This window comes from Phyllostomus discolor, chromosome 13 (genome assembly GCF_004126475.2).
Source record: "Phyllostomus discolor isolate MPI-MPIP mPhyDis1 chromosome 13, mPhyDis1.pri.v3, whole genome shotgun sequence".
NCBI classification, from domain to species: domain Eukaryota; kingdom Metazoa; phylum Chordata; class Mammalia; order Chiroptera; family Phyllostomidae; genus Phyllostomus; species Phyllostomus discolor.
The window spans coordinates 46,479,381-46,497,444 of NC_040915.2; the positions used below are offsets into that span (position 1 = coordinate 46,479,381).

Below are 18,064 nucleotides of genomic sequence, written 5' to 3' on the forward strand. Positions count from 1 at the left end.
GCAACTTGCCCAAGGTTATACAGCTGCTTACTTGGAGCGGCGGTTTGTAAAATGAAATGAATGAAGTTGGGTTTGGCAGTCATTGCCGGGACGGAGAAGGAGCGATCCGTTCATGGGAGCGTGTACAACACTAAGCGCGCCGTGCCCACCCTACAGCCAAGGTGTAAAGGAGGACGTAAGAGAGCCTTGGGAACTGTGAGGCATGGCTCCACGGAGCCAACTTACTGCCATACCAGCACACACTTGGTACCCGGGCACTGGAAGCAGGAAGTGGCGGTGGGCGTCGCTCGGGGTGACGTCATGGTAGCGCCGGGGGCGAAGGGCGGGGGAAGGAGGAGGAGCGAACTGCGCTTAGGGGGCGGCTGCACAGTCTTCTAGATCCCCAGGCCTGGAGGGGGGTCTGCGCATAGCCGGCTGGCTCTTCTCCTGCCCAGTCCGGTCATAGCGGGCCTCCCTCGGGCCATCCCGATGGTGACCGGGCCCAGCGGAGCCTGAGCAAGGAACGGGTCCGTTGCGGAGCCGGAGGGCGGGAGGAACATGACATCGCGGAGGTGAGGAGCCCAAAGGGGCCCGGTGCGGGCCTCTGCCAGGGCCCCGCTGCGTTCGGTCAGCCCTCCCCGGGAGGGGGCGCCCCGGCTGGGCTTCGGTCGCCCGTCGGGGTGTCGGGCGGGCAGGCTTCCTCCCCACCTTCTCGCTCTCCTGGGGCCGGGGCTCGGGCCCCACCGCGCCCCCACCCCTCGGGTCCCCATTCATTTCCTGCCTCCCCGAGTTCCGGCTCCCGCAGATCTGGGGATGCCAGTCTGGCTGGGGGCAGGTAGAGCCCTTGCGGGAACCGCGGACGCCAGGGGCCCGACTCGGCGCCGCATTCCTGACCCATTGCCTCATGAGAATTGCCTCATGGTGATTCCGAAATAACCCCGTCCCTCGGGGAGGCTCCTGGGCCCAGGACGCTAGAAGGGAGAAGAGGGAGTTGCGCGCGCTGGCCCCCGATGGTAGAGCTGCTCGAGGTCCCTGCCTCTCGCGCACGTTCGGGGGCTTCACTCAGGATCCCTGACCCCTTTCTTCGCGTCTTTGCTTCACCCCCTTCCTCCCCTCACGTGCCAGAAATGGAAAAACTGACTGTATCTGCAGCTATTAGAAGTATTTCCTTCCTCTGAGATCTTCGCTTTTGAGACAGGAGAGGGAAGGGAGCTGAATCTCTAGTTACGTAGTCCTTCACCACAACCTTAAAAGTCGGGTAACATTAATCACCCCTCGTTTTACGGGTGTGGAAACTGAGGCTTAGAAGTAACATGCTAATAAATGACAGGATCTGAACCTGAGAGTCAGAAGCAGGATTAATGAATTAATGAGATCCTTTGAAAGTTCAGGGTAATACTAATATGTAATATTAAGCTGTTGCTGTAAGCCAAACACATTTAATCTTCAGTATATCCCCACGAACTAGGTGCTATTATCCCGTTTTTAAAGACGAGCATGCTGAGTTTCGGAAGTTAGTGGTGGAGCCAGAAACCCCGTTGTTAATCATCATGTTGCTCTTACTGTTTTTATAACTGTTGCTAATCACTCAAAAACATTTTTTAGATTGTATTTATTTATTTATTTTACTTTTTAGAGAGGGGAAGAGGAGAAGGAGAGGGAGAGAAACATCGATGTGTGAGAGATACATCCATTGGTTGCTCTCGCGCGCCCCCAGCCGGGGACCTGGCCTGCAACCCCAGGCATGTGCCTTGACTAGGAATCAAACAGGCGGTGATTTTTCTGTTCGCGGGCCGGCGTTCAGTGTGGTGAGCCACACCAGCCAGGGCTATTGCTCATCATTTTTTTAAGCCTTAATTGTGTTGTTAAACATTAGTGTGACCTATTGTTTTCAGATGGTGATCCTGCTATTTCTATCGCCACTCTGTGTACTGTTCACATGTACGGTTCATTGTTCAGTCTTGATTGTTCTGGTATGGTCAATGTCTTCGACCTTTGAAAAACTGTTTCAAGCTGTTGGGGTTATTTGAATGTGAGACTTTTCCAAATATTAGGAATGTCTGCTCAGAATACACCTGCACATTATTCGTCGGTGGACCTGGAACTAAAACGGGAAGCTTAGGAAGTGGCTTGGTCAGATCTGTTGACTTACAGGTCTGGGTGGTGCATAACCGCATTACAACAGAACAGGGTATAGCCTCAGATACTGTAATTCTTTAGGGAGCTTTCAAGTAAAATAGGTGTCTGTTCTTTAATCTGTCAAATAGTCACTGAACCTTTTGTTCCTTATGTCTGCTCTTCCAGACAAGTAAGGATCTGCTTCTTTGGGAGACAGAAGACTAGGGACTGGGGGCGGGGTTAGGGGCAGGGTAGTAATAGACACGACATTGTCCAGCTTGTTAGTCTAGAAGCAGGAGAGCCTGGGTTCAGCCAAAGCAGCAAGTGATAAAGACGCCAGCTTGAAATGGAGTGACTCCTCCTCTTTTCCAGCCCTCCCTGACTCACCTGGTATAAAAAAGACATGTCTGCCGCCTAAAAAAGGCGGGTTCTGAACATAACACATGCAATTGGGAACTATTGTTTTTCAGATTATAGGTCTGCTTTATTATTTGTAACCCGCTTTATTGAAGTGTAAACGACAGATGCAATAAATTTCATCTGTGGAAGTATATAATTTGGTTTAAGTTTTGACATATGTATATACTCATGAAACCGTCAGTCACCACAGTCAACATAATCAACGTGCCCATCGCTGCCTGAGAAGGTTCCTCGTGCCCCTTACGATCCCTCCCTTGTCAGGCAGCCACTGTTCTGCCTCGTGTCCCTGGACCTTAGTTCGCATTTCCTGGAATGTCAAATTAATGGAATTTAAAAAAAAAATATTTTATTTATTTATTTTTAGGGAGGGAAGGGAGGGAGGGAGGGGGGGAGAGAGAGAGAGAGAGAGAGAAAGAGAGAAACATCAATGTGCGGTTGCTGGGGGTTATGGCCTGCAACCCAGGAATGTACCCTGGCTGGGAATCGAACCTGGGACACTTTGGTTCCCAGCCCGCGCTCAATCCACTGAGCTACACCAGCCAGGGAAATTAATGGAATTTTATATCGGGCTTTTTCTATTTTTAAGATTTTATTTATTTTCAGAGAGAGGGGAAGGGAGGGAGAAAAAGAGGGAGAGAAACATCAAAGTGTGGTTGCCTCTCGTGGGCCCAACATAATTATGTTGCGATTTATCCATGTTGTGGTATGTATCAAATATTTTATTACTTAGTTTTATTGCTTAATAATATTCCACTGTAGGGATGTCCCACCCATTGTTTACCTGTCTACCTGTTGGTGGACATTTGGGTGGTTTCCCGAGTTTGGCTGTCACACATAAAGCTACTCGGATTGTTCACGCACAGAAGTTTGTATGGACAAGTGCTTTCTTTTCTCTTCAGTCAACACCTGTCAGCGGTGTGGCTGGGGCATGTAGTAGCTGTCCATTTAACTTTTCCAGAAATGGCCAAATTGTTTTTTCCAAGTGGTCATACCATGTACATTCCCACCAGCAGCATGAGATGAGTTACAGTTCTTCCACATACTCGTCAGCCCTTGTTGGTATGCTCAGTTTCTAAATTTTAGCTATTTTAGTGGATGTGTTATGGTATTTCATTGTAGTTTTTTTTTTTAAGATTTTATTCATTTATTTTTAGAGAGAGCAGAAGGGAGGGAGAAAGAGAGGGAGAGACACATTGATGCAAGAGAGAAACATCACTTGGCTGCCTCTTGGAAGCGCCCTGACCCCGGACCCAGCCTGCAGCTGAGGCATGCGCCCTGACAGGGAATCAAACTGGTGACCTTTTGCTTTGTGGAATGATGCCCAACCAACTTTTAGTTTTAATTTGTATTTTCCTTGGTGGTTAATCATGTGGATCATCTTTTCATGTGCTTATTTACTGTCTGTATATCTTCTTTGGTGACATGTTTAATTGATGAAATATTTTCCCTCTCTTTTATTAAGTTTGTTTTCTTAGTATTGAGATTTGAGACTTCTTTATTCTGGATACAAGTCCTTTATCAGAATTACAAATATTTTCTCTTAGTCTGTGTCTTTTAATTTTTTTTAAAGTGTCTTTTGAAGAACAGAGGCTTTTAATTTGGATGAAATCCTTTGTGTCATTTTTTTTTTGATAGATAATGCTTTTGCTGGCATTTCTAAGAAACCTTTGCTTAACCCAAGGTCTCAAATGTTTTCTACAAGTGTTATAGTTTTAGGTTTCCGATCCATTTTGAGTTAATTTTTAAAAAATATTATTTATTTATTTTTAGAGAGGGGAGGGGAGGGGAGGGAGAAAGAGAGGGAGAGAAACATCAATGTGTGGTTGCCTCTCGTGTGCCTCCCACTGGGGACCTGGCCCGCAACCCAGGCCTGTGCCCTGACTGGGAATCTAACCAGTGACCCTTTGGTTCACAGGCCGGCACTCAGTCCACTGAGCCACACCAGCCAGGGCTTAATTATTGTAGCTTTAAAACAAGTCTTGATATCAGATAGTCAGTCTTCCAACTTCATTTTTGTTTTTTAACCTTAGTATTAATTCATTCAAGTAGTTACTCAACCAGGCAAGCCAAAGAAGATGGGCAAAGATTGCTTTCCTTACACCTGAGAGAGAGAGAGAGAGAGTAAACAAACACATAAATAAATAATACAGTTCCAGGAAGTAAATAGTAACTGCTGGGAGGGTGGAGATATACCAGAAATGGGGAGAATGTGGTTCGTTTTGATTAGGGGTTTCAGCAAAATCTCTCGCCAAAGAGATGATCAGATGAGCTGGCTCCTGAACGACAGGTATTGTTCTAGATTTTGTTTTGCTTAATTACTAAAATAATTATTTCTGACTTCTGTGTTTAGGGTTTAGATTTCGTATGCAGTCAGTAATTAAAATGTCAGTTTACCCAGTGCACTGATAACCCCCAACATCACAGGCACGGAGAGGAAGGCAGTGAGAAATCAAAGGACGTTTCCCCAGATGCTCTAGCGATGGCGGTACTGACTTGAGATTTTGAGATTGCTTTCCTGCCCCACTCTGCCTCGTCCAGCTGACAAGACGGGCTGAATGCAGCACGGGGCACGCCCTCTGCATCCACGTTCGTCCCCCTGGAAGATGACGCAGGACGGCTTGGGCTGAGGGGGGCACGGAATTCAGCTTGCCCTCACACTCTTGGCCTTTGGTTTATCCGCCGCAGGTCGAGTACACTTTGTCCCAGGCTCTCCCTGGCGGCCATGTCTGTCGATCTCCTGTGGGAGTAAGTAAACTGGCCTGGCTGAAAAACATGACAGTTCTATGTCTTCCCAGTGGAAGCTGGGAAGTCTGTATTAACGTCACGTCCCCATGTAAGCTCAGGTGTTTGGCCAGAGCTGCTCGGTGCAGGGGCCATGGTAAGGTTACTCACCCTTCCCGCACGTGGTCAGTGTGGAGACTGTCAGTGAGCTGGGCAAGATCCTGGGAAAGCAGAGCCAACTCCTGTTTGTACTGACTTTCCAGAACAATGGAGGACACTGTGTTTACTCCTCTTTCCCTTGGGGACACACAGACAGCCCTTGCCATTCAGTGCTGACCTTTTATATTGATTGATTCATTGATTGATTGATTAAGTTTAGAGGGAGTGAAAAAGAAGGGGGAAGAGAGATGTCGAATTGTTCTGCTTATTTATGCATTCATTGGTTGATTCTTATATATGCCCTGAGTGGGGATTGAACCTGCAACCTTGGCATATCGGGATGGCATTCTAACCACCAGGGCAATGCTGGCCTTTCTAAGGAAAGGAAAGGCCGACAGGAAGGAAACCGACTCATTTGAAAGATGGTGTCGGAGGAGAGCTCTGGGGACGCTGGGCAGCCAGAAAGACCAAAGAGTGGGGGTCCCGGAGCCAGTGAAGACTGAAACAATGCTGGAGGCAGAAATGACAAAGCCGAAGCGTTCCGACTTCGGGCACATTGTGAGGAGGCAAGGTTCTTTGGAAAAGCCAAGAATGCTGGGAAACACAGAGGGCGGCAGGAAAAGAGGAGGATCCAATATGAGATGGGTGGTCAGCATCACAGAAGCCACAGGCATGGTCCACGGGAGGTAAGCCACGGGAGGTAAGCGGGCTGTTGGAGACAGGACCTGGTGGACGCCACTCATCCATAAGGCTGCCGGGAGTCTGGGCGACTCGGTGGCATGGAGCACACAACCAGCACTGATGTTTGGGGTGTTCTGTGCGAGTTGTAGGCTGCAACCAAGGGTTTGAGACCCCTGGAATGGATTCAAGCGCCCTGAAATGCTACCCAGTTCCTTACTGAGTTGTGGAGGGTTGTGTGCATTTAGCAGACTTTCATGTGCTGTCGCCTCTGGTCTCTGGCAACATTGAAACATGAAAGATACAATTCATGTTTTCAAAAACCACTGAATTTAGAGCGGGAGGCAGACTTGGTATGCTCGCCTCAAATGTGTTTGATAAAGGTAGCACCAGTCTGAAATTGAACTTTATCAGCATAGAATATACTATTTAGAATACACATATATACTTGTATCTGATACATACACACTGCATTTATGTGTCTGAACACACATGCACATATACACACACGTGACATGTTTAAGATTTTATTTATTTTTAGACAGGGGAAGGGAGGGAGAAATGTAGATGGGTTGCCTCTTGCATGCCCCAACTGAGAACATGGCCTCTCTCACACCCCCACTTGGGAACCTGGCCTGCAACTCAGGCATGTGCCCTGATGTGGGAATCAAACCGATGACCTTTTGGTTCCCAGGCCTGTGCTCAGTCCACGGAGCCACACCAGCCAGGGCGCAACGTGTTTATTTTAAAGGTAATGGACTTTAGATACAAATCTTGACCATCCCACTGACCCACTCGAATGAAGTGTGGATCCATTCATTCAGGAACTATTAATTGTGGGGTTACTGTGCTAGGCGTTGGGTGTTCCAGGTTTTGGGAAACAGCAAGCGTGGAGGTGCTGAGGCAGGGGAACTTCCTGGAGTGCTCGAAGAACAGAGGGCGCGCAGGAGCCGTGAGACAGGGGACATGGTTGGGGACTGGACCACACGTGGAAGGTGAAGGTCCTCATTATCTTGTGGACCACAGAGTGGAGTTGGGTTTGTGTTTTAAGAGCAATGCAAAAGTCATAGAAGGATGTGACCTGGGGAGTAGCGTGAGCTGATTTATGTAAAGACATCCCTCTGGCTGATGGGAAAGAAGGCTGGTGGGAGGCAGGAGTGGACGCGGAGAGAGCAGACAAGTGAGAGGGGGCCTTGAACCAGGGCAGAAGCCGTTGCGGAGAGAGTTTTGGAGGCAGCCCCCTTTTATTGCCTTGTCATCAGGGCAGGGATGCTGACCGGCGACTCTCCCCGAGAAGGCAATGCTTTATGAAGCCATGGCTGTCCCCTGCCGCTGAACAGCTGCCCTCACGACTTTTTCCCAGCCTCTGTTGCTTAGAACGCGTGTCCCTGTTGACCACCGTCCCTTCTTGATGGCTTACCCTTTTCCTATGGAATATGACATTTTAGTTAGGAAAAAGGAAAACTCTTATAATCTGCAGAAAGTACCAGAGCCTAAACTTCCTCCCCCAGGCCAAAGGGAATGATTTTTCTAGAGCTGCGAGTAGGAAAGATGTACCCAGTAAGTATCACTTTATATTTAGGCAAGAAACTGAAATGAGACTTTGGATCTGTACTTTCAATGCCCTTCTAGGCGTAGCAGCTTTGAGAATGAGATCCTGAAGAAGTTGTCGCCTGCTCGACTGCTTGCCATCACTAGGGGCAGGGGGTGCATAGATAAAACAAAACATTCAGCATGACTTACTTTCTTTCTGGTTCATCAGCATTTTTTTAAAAAAGACTTCACTTGAACGAATAATTTCCTAGCTTCAGAGAGCTAATAAGCCTTTGCAGAACCTGCATTCACTAATGAGGGAATTTAATTTCTGGTGTGATTTCCTGGCAAATAGTGTGGGTTCATAAACTCCTGCCTGCACGAATCCTGTCTCTCGATTCTTCAAGCCCACTCAGCACAAGGCTCGTGTGCTTTAGGCATTTCGTTTAGGCATTGTTTTGAGGCTCTTTTTCACAAGTAGTGGTGGTGGTGATGATGCTGGTATGTGTGTGTTCAACTTTTTCTGTGAGCTGGGAGGGACCCACCTGGGCCTTGCTGTGACCCGAGAGCCTTACTAAGCAGAGGACGCCCAGAGTGTGGCCGGTTAGAAGGAGTTGTCAGGGGCTGGCAGGTTTGCAGAGGTTAGGGACCTGCAAGAGGAGGATGTTCTTCTCCCCTCCCCCCTCTCTGTGTGACTTTTCCTCCCTGCCCTACCTTTTTGGTCTTTTAGTCTACCTGGTTTTTCCTCACGCTCCACAGATTCATCCATCCAACAGCCATTCATCAGTGCCCGCTGTATAGGTGGGGAGGACTAGAAATTCGTGTTTCTTCTCATCCTGCCTGGACACACTGTGTTAATCACCTTGTTGATGAGCTCAGGTGGAGTCATGCTAATTTGCCTTTCCCTCTCCGTTCAGGTAACATAGGTGTGTTTACATAGCTTTTTTTGGTAGACTAACCACTATTGTTTGCATTCCCATCAGGTGGGAGATGGGGGTGGGGCTCAGGGATGAGTGGCCTTAGTGCCCTATCTGACAAGCGGTTACAATTCTTGAGGCCAGCCCTCTGCTATAATGCAAGTTCTGCTAACCCCATTGTTCCTTACCCTCGCTGCAGTCTCAGGGGTTGGATGAATGCTAACTGCTCCTTCTTAAGCGGCAAGTACCCTGCGAATCACAAAATTGTCAGCGATTGGACACAAATATTAAACCTACAACTGAGAAAGGGTTTCTGATCATTACAAATGCTTTTTGGAAAAAAAAAATCTAAGGAAGAAGAGTTTACAGCACATCCAAGTTCAAGTAGATGGATTATGGAATAGAACTCTTAACTTCTCATTCCATGTGCTCTTTGAGATAACATAGGGACAGCCCCTGAAGCCACGAAGTGACATTTATGAAAAGACAGCGCAATGTAAGTGCTACCTGTGTCAAAATGGCCTGTGTGAAAATGACATAATTATGCAGGCGGAGACTCTGTCCTGCGTATCTTCCACCAAAAATGACAGCCGTAACAACAGCGGTAACTAATGTTATTAAGCCCTTCCTTTGTCCAGCCTTTGTGTTAAGTGCTGGTGACTAAGTTTCCCCTGTAAACACTACCCACCTCTGTTCACTGTTAATAACATGATAGGTATAATGATAGGTTGTAAGTCAAATAACATAGTTTATTTAATAACGGGGTGAGGAGACCACCCCCTGCCTTATCTCCTGTGACGGCCCGCCTGCCCGGTGTGAGTGGTGACCGGGCCTCACCTTGGGCAGTTAACTATTTCCAGTACTCAGTCGGGTCTTACCTGATGGCTGGTGCCCAGGAGGATGTCTCCCCGGGTCTGTATGCTACTACTTACAGTAATTTTAATGAGAATTCCCAAAGGGAACGTCTGAGGGACCCGAGCAAAAGCCAGAAACTTGTTCCAAAGCCTCCCCGTAAATTTGGAAATGCCAGAGTTGGATATTTTAACTGAGAACAGAGCCTGTGCCCGCTGACACCTGTGCCTCTTCCCGACGCTGCAGCGTCATCCCGCGACACCCCCCAGGTCAGGTGGGCAGCTGGGTGGGTGTGGGCGAGAGCCGAGATGGGGCTCACCCCCAGGCTGCCCTGTCCCTTCCCTTGGAGCCACAGATATTTATGAAGCAATAATGTGTTCCCTCCTGGGTTAGGGGCGGAGGTACACGCCGGGGAGAAATAGACGGCTTCTCCGCCCTCCGGGAGCTGCCTGGCCAGCCTGTGGCCTGGCAGCTGTAGAAATGTGTGGCTGGAGCCCAGGTTGGTATCGCCCGGGGGCAGCTGTGGTGCCCTGAGAAGGTGGGCCGGGGGGGGGCTGGGGTCTGAATGCGGAGAAGAGGAAGTGCAGAGGTCACGTGGGGCACATTCGGGGAAAACGGCGAGGTCACCGGAACAGGTGAGTCAGGCAGGGGCCACGCCCTGCAGGTCCTGTGAACATCTGTGACTTTTATTACATATTTTTTCTGACAAAGCCTGAGGTCTCCGGTGGCTAAGGTGAAATCGGACAGGCTGGTTCTGCGCTAGGCGCTGTGCGAGTGCTGACTGGCCCCGCCTCAGAGCGGTGCCGTGGGTGCTGTCCCCTCTGAGAGAGCCAGGAACCGGGAGCCGTCGGGGAGAAGGCTGCTAGGAGTCGGCGTGCCCAGGCGAGTCCCGGTGCGGAGCGAGCGCACGAGGGGTGAACCTGAGACAGGTGTTTGCCACGCACATAATGAAGCACCATTTTCTGGTTATATCAAACCTCCTGCAAATCTGTATGAAAAAAAAAAATCCAGGAGAAAACAAGCAATGCCAAATGGGCCACTCACAGAAAAGGGGGGGGAGGGGAAGTGGGCTGGAAACACGAAAAAGTGCTTAGTTTCACATAGAAATGCAAACTAGCATGGGACCATTTTCTGTGAAGCACAGCAGACAGAGATGAAAAGGTTTGGTAATATGGGTAGTATTGGCAAAAGTGAGAGAGAGCAGGGACTTTCACACCCAGTTTGTGGAAGTTGAAACTAGTGTCTTCTTTTAAGTGCAGTTTGGAAAATTTGTCAGTAAAAACAAGAGTCTTGACAAAGCAATTTATTTCTAAAAATTTAATTTATAAACATACTTGTGAAGTGTGTAAAGATGATTGTAAGGGATGTGTTCTGCTGTACTATTGATAAATAACAAAAACCTGGAAATAATATCAGTATCTTAGAATGAGGATTAAATTACAGATGATGTATTCATACAGTGGAATAAATATTATGTAACTATTAAAAAGGCTGCATTGATATAGAAAGCTCTTCAGCCCTGATCAGTGTGGCTCAGTGGGTTGGGTGTTGTCCCGCAAACCGAAAATCGCCAGTTCGATTCCCGGTCAGGGCACAAGCGTAGGTTGCAGGTTCAGTATCAGGTCAGGGTGTGTACAGGAGGAAGCCAATCGACGTTTCTCTCTCACATCGATGTTTCTGTTTTCTTCTCTCTCTAAAATCAATAAACATATAACAAATGGAAAGAAAGAAAATCAGGATAACATGGAATAAAACGATCTTGGTGGAAGCCGTGAACACGGCGCTTGAGGCCACCATCACGGTGGGGAAGGCGAGGAAAAACTGGAGAATCCTTTGAGGACTGTTGTTTGAAAAGAAGGAGGAGACGACAGTGGCGGCAGTAAGGGGGCAGACCGGGTGGACGGCCAGTGGGGCAGCTAAAGGGGCACCGAGCTGGCAGCGTTTTGTTTAATGATGGCTGACTGGCCGTGCACGCTGGGAGAGAGCCCCCGCGAGTTCCCTTCCACAGAACGGGGATGAAAGTAATTTTCTTTTTCTTTTATTTTTTAAATATGATGTTTAATTTCTTTTTTAAAAAATTTTATTTATTTATTTTTAGAGAGGGAAGGGAGGGAGATAGAGAGAGAGAGAGAGAGAGAAACATCAATGTGCGGTTGCAGGGGGTCACGGCCCACAACCCAGGCATGTGCCCTGACTGGGAATCGAACCTGCGACACTTTGGTTTGCAGCCCGAGCTCAATCCACTGAGCTACGCCAGCCAGGGCTAAAAGTAATTTTCTTTTTATTCACTTCGTTAACTCAGGGATTGTAGGTGTAAGGTTTTTTTTTAAAAAATACTACAATATAACCACTGTAATTTTAAAATAAGAATCTTGTTAGAATTAGGAACAGGGTATAGTTTTTGCTTCATGAAGCTGATTGCTATGTTACTTGGTACATAAATAATGATAGTGTTGATCTTCACTATGGATAGTCAATTTTTTTTCATAGAAAACAAACTCACAATTATTGTTATGGCTGATAGGTTTGGTGTCAACTCCCTCATATTTTATAATTATGTGTTGTGTTCTTTGTATTGTATCACCACAAGGTAGTATGTGTGTGTATGTGTGTGTGTGTGTATAAAAATCTTCACTGAGGACATATTCATTGATTTGAGAGAGACAGAGAGAAACATCAATCAGTGCCTCCTGTATGCACCCCAAGTGGGGATTGAACCTACAGCCTAGGTATGTGCCCTGACCAGGAATTGAACCTGCAGCGTTTTAGTGCATGGGATGATGCTCCAATCAATGGAGCCACCCAGCCAGGGCCCACTTTATTCTTTTTTTAAAAACCACTTTAATGAGATATAATTCACATACTATACAGCTCATTCATTTAACATACAGGTTGGTGGTTTTTAGTACATTCACATACTGTGGCAATCACTACAATTGTACGGTGTTTTTTTTCACCATAAAAGAGACTCTGGACTTAATACCTCTCACCCCAGACTCCCCCCTGCCAAGCAAGCACTAATCTACTTCCTGTCTCTGTGGACTTGCTCGTGCTGGACATTTCACGTCAATGGAATCACGTAACATGTGACCTCTGGTCTCTGGCTTCTTTTACGTAGCAGGATTTTGAGGTTCATCTAAATTGTAGCATGTATCACTACTTCATTCCTTTTAAAATGGCTAAATAATGTTCTAGCGTATGGATTCTCACCCTATTCTTACAGTGAACCTAAAAATGGTCGTTTCCACTTGGCAGACGAGGAGTCTGAGGTGAGAAGAACTTGCCCAGGTCACAGAGCCAGTAAGTGTTCGAGTTCAGATGTGCACCGAAGTCTGTGTGACCTGAGCCCCAGTCCTGACGCTGTGGGACCCTCGTGTCCTTAACGCACGATTTAGGGCAGCCATTCGCCCCTGCACTCTCGCCTTCGCTGTCATAGGACACTGTAGTCGGGCTGATATTTACTGAGCAGTCTCTTCAGAGTTCATTTGATTGTCAGTACTAGGACTCTACCTGTAATGTTGACTTATGTTCCTGGAGGCATTGATTTGCCGGTAAAGGCCCAGGATAACTGGACTGCGGAAACTATTCCTGTTACCGCAAATCTTGATGACTTTTAGAGCCCTGGAAGGAATCCTTGCTGGGAGCCAGAGAGGAATGTTTTTTGACGTGGGTGCCTTCCGAACTATTTGAGAGTCAGTTGCAGCCTTGATGCGTCATCGCTGCAACCTTCTTCCGTGCGTCTGTCCTAACAACAAGGACCCTCGCATGCATAGTCCCAGGATACTCATCAAAACCAGGGAAATCGGTATGATCACAGTGCTCTCACCGAATTCCTGTCCCCCTTCCAAACTGTTTCTGTAGTGTCCTTTAGAGCAAAGACACAACGGACAACAGCAAACCCTTTGTCTCCCTTGATGTGGTCCAGAAGGAACTGCACCTCGTGTTTCAATATTTGTGTGTCGTTGCTGGCCTGTAATCTGGGTGGTTGTTTGACCCCCCCCCCCCCCCTTTTCCACAGTTTTCACATTTTTAGAGAGCAGTGCCGGTTAGTAGAATGTCACTCACTCAGGGTTTGTGCGATGTTCCTCATAGTTAGGTTAGCTAATGCGTTTTTGGCAGGAATGTCACCGAAATGACACTGTGTTCTCAGCGCGTGGTGTCAGGAGGCACATGCTGTCGTGACTGGCGATGGCAATTTTACCAGTTGATGAAGATAGCATATATTAGATTCTCTACTGTGGAGTTCATTAGTGCATTTTACTTGTAAGAGTGGGAGAGAAACATCGATTGGTTGCCTCTTGTACACCCCCAACTGGGGACCTGGCGCGCAACCCAGGCGTGTGCCCTGACTGGGAATTGAACTGGCGACCCTTTGGATTGCAGGCAGACACCCAACCCACTATGCCACACCTGCCAACCGGGGCTTGTTCACTTCTTAATTAACATGTAATCAATAAGCATTTCGTGGGGATTGCAGTTCATAGTCTGCGGTACATCCACACTGTTGTGCGACCATCACCACCACCTGTCTCCTTAATTCCTCATCTTCCCAAACTGAAGTTCTGTCCCCATTAAACACTAACCCCCAGTTCCCCCACCCTCCACCCCCAGCAACCGCCATCCCATCTCCTGTCTCGGGGCGTTGACTGCTCCGGGTACCTTGTGTGAAGCAGAATCACAGGGTACGTGTCCTTTGGTGACTGGCGTGTTTCACTTCGCATAATGCCTTCAGGCTCGTGCATGTCGCAGCATGTGACAGAATCTCCTTCCTTCTTGAGGCCGAGTAAGACCCCACTGCTGTGCACAGTCGCATTCTGTCTACTCACTCACCTGTCAGTGGACGCTTGGCCGGCTCCTGCCTTTGAGCTGTTACCAGTAACGCCGCTGTGACCGTGAGTGTGCGAGTCTGTATTTCAGCCCCTGCGTTCAGTTCTGGGGGGTGTAGACCCAGAAGTGGAGTCTCTGGATCATGTGGTCATTCCCTGATACATTTTCTGATGAACCTTAATTCGTTTTTAAAAATGAATGCCTGTGTGGACTCTTGGTTTCCTCTTTCATTCAGTGAGTTATAATCTGTTAACGCCATGGATTATTTTGAGGTACAGATTGTCTCTGACTTGCTGGCGGGAGGACCTTCGAGCCTGCTCCCATGTCATCATTTTGGCAGGCCCTCATCGGAGCCCTTTCTCGCTGGGGCACGATAAGGTGTTGCAGGCTCACCTGGCTTTCAGTGCCCCAGCCCTGGAATCCTGTTTCTCCGAGGAGCCCAGTGCCTCTTATTGGGGAACAGTGTTTAGAAACCAAGATACGCGTGCTGGGTGTGCTGATTGCTACCCGGTGTCATTGCTTCCAGGCTCTTTCGGAAGAAGGAGCTAGTACAGTACGCATGTATGTTGGGTGTGTATACACACACACACACACAGACATACCTCTGTATTTCTGTATCTACATATCTGTCTCCATATATATATGAAATTCTAGACCTTGCACTGAGCCCTTCAACTCCAGTCTAACAGCATGGGATTTATTCCGGCTTTCTCTGTTTCCGTCGTTGTCTCTCTCTCTCCAACAGCAAGAAGCCTGGCTCCCACGATCTTTGCTGTGTTTACTTATTTATTAAGTAGTTTATTTATTTACTTACTTGCTCATTTACTCCCACTCCACATGTGCAATCTCCTGACCATGTGGACTACCATTTTGGGCTGATCTGCCAAGTGACTGGCTTGATACCCATGCGCCCAGCCCTACCTGCTGTGCTAGCAGGACCCCTGGCCCCCACCAGGGGGAAGGCGAGGAGGGAGGAGTGACCTCGGAGAAGGGGGGAAGGGCCAGGGAAGGTTTGATTTGCATTTTTATCAGCTGTCCTACTCTGGCGTTTCAGCTGTGATGGTGTGACAGGCTGTGCTGACAGAACCTTTTATTGTTCATTTCTCTCTCTCTCTCTCTCTCTCTCTCAAGATGGTTTCATCCAAATATCACTGGCGTGGAGGCCGAAAACCTACTGTTGACAAGAGGAGTTGACGGCAGTTTTTTGGCAAGGCCCAGTAAAAGTAACCCTGGAGACTTCACGCTTTCCGTTAGGTAAGTGGGAAGAGAAAGACTCCCGGGAGCGTTTTCCAGGGAGGAAGTGCGCACACCGCTCTTGAAACCCGTGTGGTTTTGTTAACCAGTGTCATCGCAGTAAACTCAGGAAAGGACACAAAACGAACAAACCACACACAGACCCCTTGCTGCCCTTGCCCGGGGTTGGGAGGCCTGCCTGCCGCTCTGTGGTGACGCCTGGCCCACAGGCCAGACCTGGGTCAAGTGTGTGTGTGTGTGTGTGTGGCTCAGGCACAGCCCCCCGCCCCCCGGCCCCCCCACCCCCCACCCCGGGAGTGACCGCTGAGGATGAGTTGGAGCCGACCACAACCAGCCCCTAAGCCTCCCCTGCCTGAGTGCACTCACCCTGAGCCTGGCTCCCTCCTAGTGGGGAAAATACTCCTGGAGAGTTTCTTCAGCTCATTTGTGTGTGTGTGTGTGTGTGTTTTTAAGAAATAAAACGTCACTGAGGAAGTTGTGGTCCCGTGTGTTCCCCTGCCCAGTCCCAATCCCCCCCCCCCCCAGAGGAAACCACGCGCAGAGGTTGGCTGGTGCCCTTCCTGACCGTGCTTTTGTACTCGAACTGCGTTTGTCCTGTGTGTGAACAGTGCCACGCCAGCGTGTGTGTTTAGAATTCACATCCGTGGCTTCTTCGTGATGTATGCATTATTCTGCAACTTCCTTTAAAGGACTTTGAAGTTCTACGCCAGTACCCACAGGTGTAACTGTTCATTTTAAAGGCTCTCTAATCTTTGAATGGTGTGAACGCATCACAGTTTTTCCAGCCCCTTATTGTTGGGCGTTGGGTTGTTTTCAGTTTGTTGAACATTTTTTTTTTGAACAGCATGGCCAGCATCCGGTTACATGTCTCTTTGAGTAGGTGTAGGAGAATTTTTATAGAAATTGACTTTCTCTTAAATACTTATTCTCCCAACTCGAGCTCATTGCAGGAGTTAGAACGGAAACACTTTATGAATTTGCTTTTATTATTATTTTAAAATAAAGATGTGCTCTTGAGGATTCATTTAGGATTCCTTTGGGACTTGGGAAACCCCTTTGTGGTGTAGATTAGTTTCTTAAGGAACGTTTGTCATTGGTTTTTACTTCCCTTTTACAATACGATACGGAATGAGTGGAAGCCTTCATAAGTCTTCTGGGCTTGTCCCGGCACAGACATCTGACCCAAAGTGACATTTGATCTGTAAGAGTTTGGATAGAGATCATGTAATGATGAGGATGAGGATGATGATAGTGAACATTACTGAGGGTTTGACATATCCCAGGCTGTTGGGCTAAGCACTATCCTCTCATCATTTTATGTAATTTTCCCCAGCAACCTATGAGTAAGTACCACTGTTACCTTTGCCTTGCAGGTGAGTGAGCTGAGGCCCAGAGGTTAAGCCCGTAAGCTAGTCTCACGGCTAGGAAGCGGCTGACCCAAGGCTCCAGAATGCCTGGGGGCTTTTCCCCGCCGCTTTTTATTGTGAGAAATTTCAGACCTGTAGGAGAGTTCATAGGTGAAGCAGTGCACAACCACTTTCCCGTCACCTGTTAACATGTTGCCACATTTGCTCCTTCTCTGTGAGTGTGCGTTTGTGTGTATTACATACATTCCCCCCCACCCCCCGAAACTTTTTGAAAATAAGTGTGTACATATCAGGCCATTGATTTTTGCCTCTAAATACTTAAGTGTGCATTTCCTAGGAATGCACTATTGTATATGAGAAATTTAAACATTGATTCAGTAATATTATCTCGTATACAGTCCATACTCAAGTTTTCCTTAGTATTTTAATGAAGGCTTTCGAAGCCATCCTATTACTTCCCATCAGGAAGCACATAAGATGTTTGTTCCATCTGCTGGTGTTTATGCTCCTGGGGGGTCATTGTCTGTGGGCCCTTAGCGTAGACAGGGCTGGGAGATAAATATTTACATATTTAAAACCGAGTGTTCGTACTGGTAGTTCCGGGTCAGCCCAGCCCCTCCCCTTTTCCCATTCCATGTCTGTGCTTCCCTTCTGGAGTGGGGACCCTGGTCCACTGCGGCATTGGTACCTGACCTTGTTTGCGCACCCAGCGGTACAAAACCAGATTCAGAAAGGCCGTGTCGCCGTCGCTGCTGATTTCAAACCCATTAAGTGAAGTTCATGACTCCTTGGGGGTCTTTTTGGCCTTAGAACATATCCCACTAAGGGTGTGCGATCAGCACTGTATTCAGAGGCACAGGAGTTCACCTTCTGGCAGGCGTGGGCTCACCGGTGGCGCTTTCCCAAGCCCTCCCCCCCCCCCCCCCCCCCCCGGCAGTGCGCTGGAGCGCCTGTTTCTCCGCCACGCCACCACGTGTGTGCTCCAGCTTTTCGTTTTCGCCAGCACGATGGCTGCGAAGTGCTGTCTCGGAATTTTAATGTTCATTTCTCTTACAACTGAAGCTGAACATCTTTTTGTAAGTTTAAAGGCCACTTGAGCACCTTTCTTGTGAACTGCCTCGGAGCCAGTCCTGTGAACGACTCTGCAGCACCACCGAGTCTCACTGTGTTTCCTTACACGTTTGGTGTCTGTGCACGCGTGCGCACTTGCACGCTCACGTCTGTCACTCCAGTTTTCTG

At 48.2% G+C, this 18,064-nt stretch overlaps 1 protein-coding gene across 4 annotated transcripts in view; it reads left to right on the forward strand.

The window, feature by feature from the left end:
* The first annotated feature begins 315 nt into the window (after nt 1-315).
* The window catches only part of PTPN11 (protein tyrosine phosphatase non-receptor type 11), a 59,367-nt gene continuing 41,618 nt past the window's right edge, over nt 316-18,064 (forward strand). For 3 of the 4 annotated variants that reach the window (XM_036014536.1, XM_036014534.1, XM_036014535.1), the window contains exons 1-2: nt 329-551; nt 15,336-15,458. In XM_036014536.1, coding sequence (XP_035870429.1) covers nt 538-551; nt 15,336-15,458 — 137 coding nt within the window. In that variant the 5' untranslated portion in view covers nt 329-537. Of the gene's footprint in view, nt 552-15,335; nt 15,459-18,064 lie in introns of all 4 variants that reach the window. The other variant, XM_028528113.2, reaches the window with a different exon arrangement.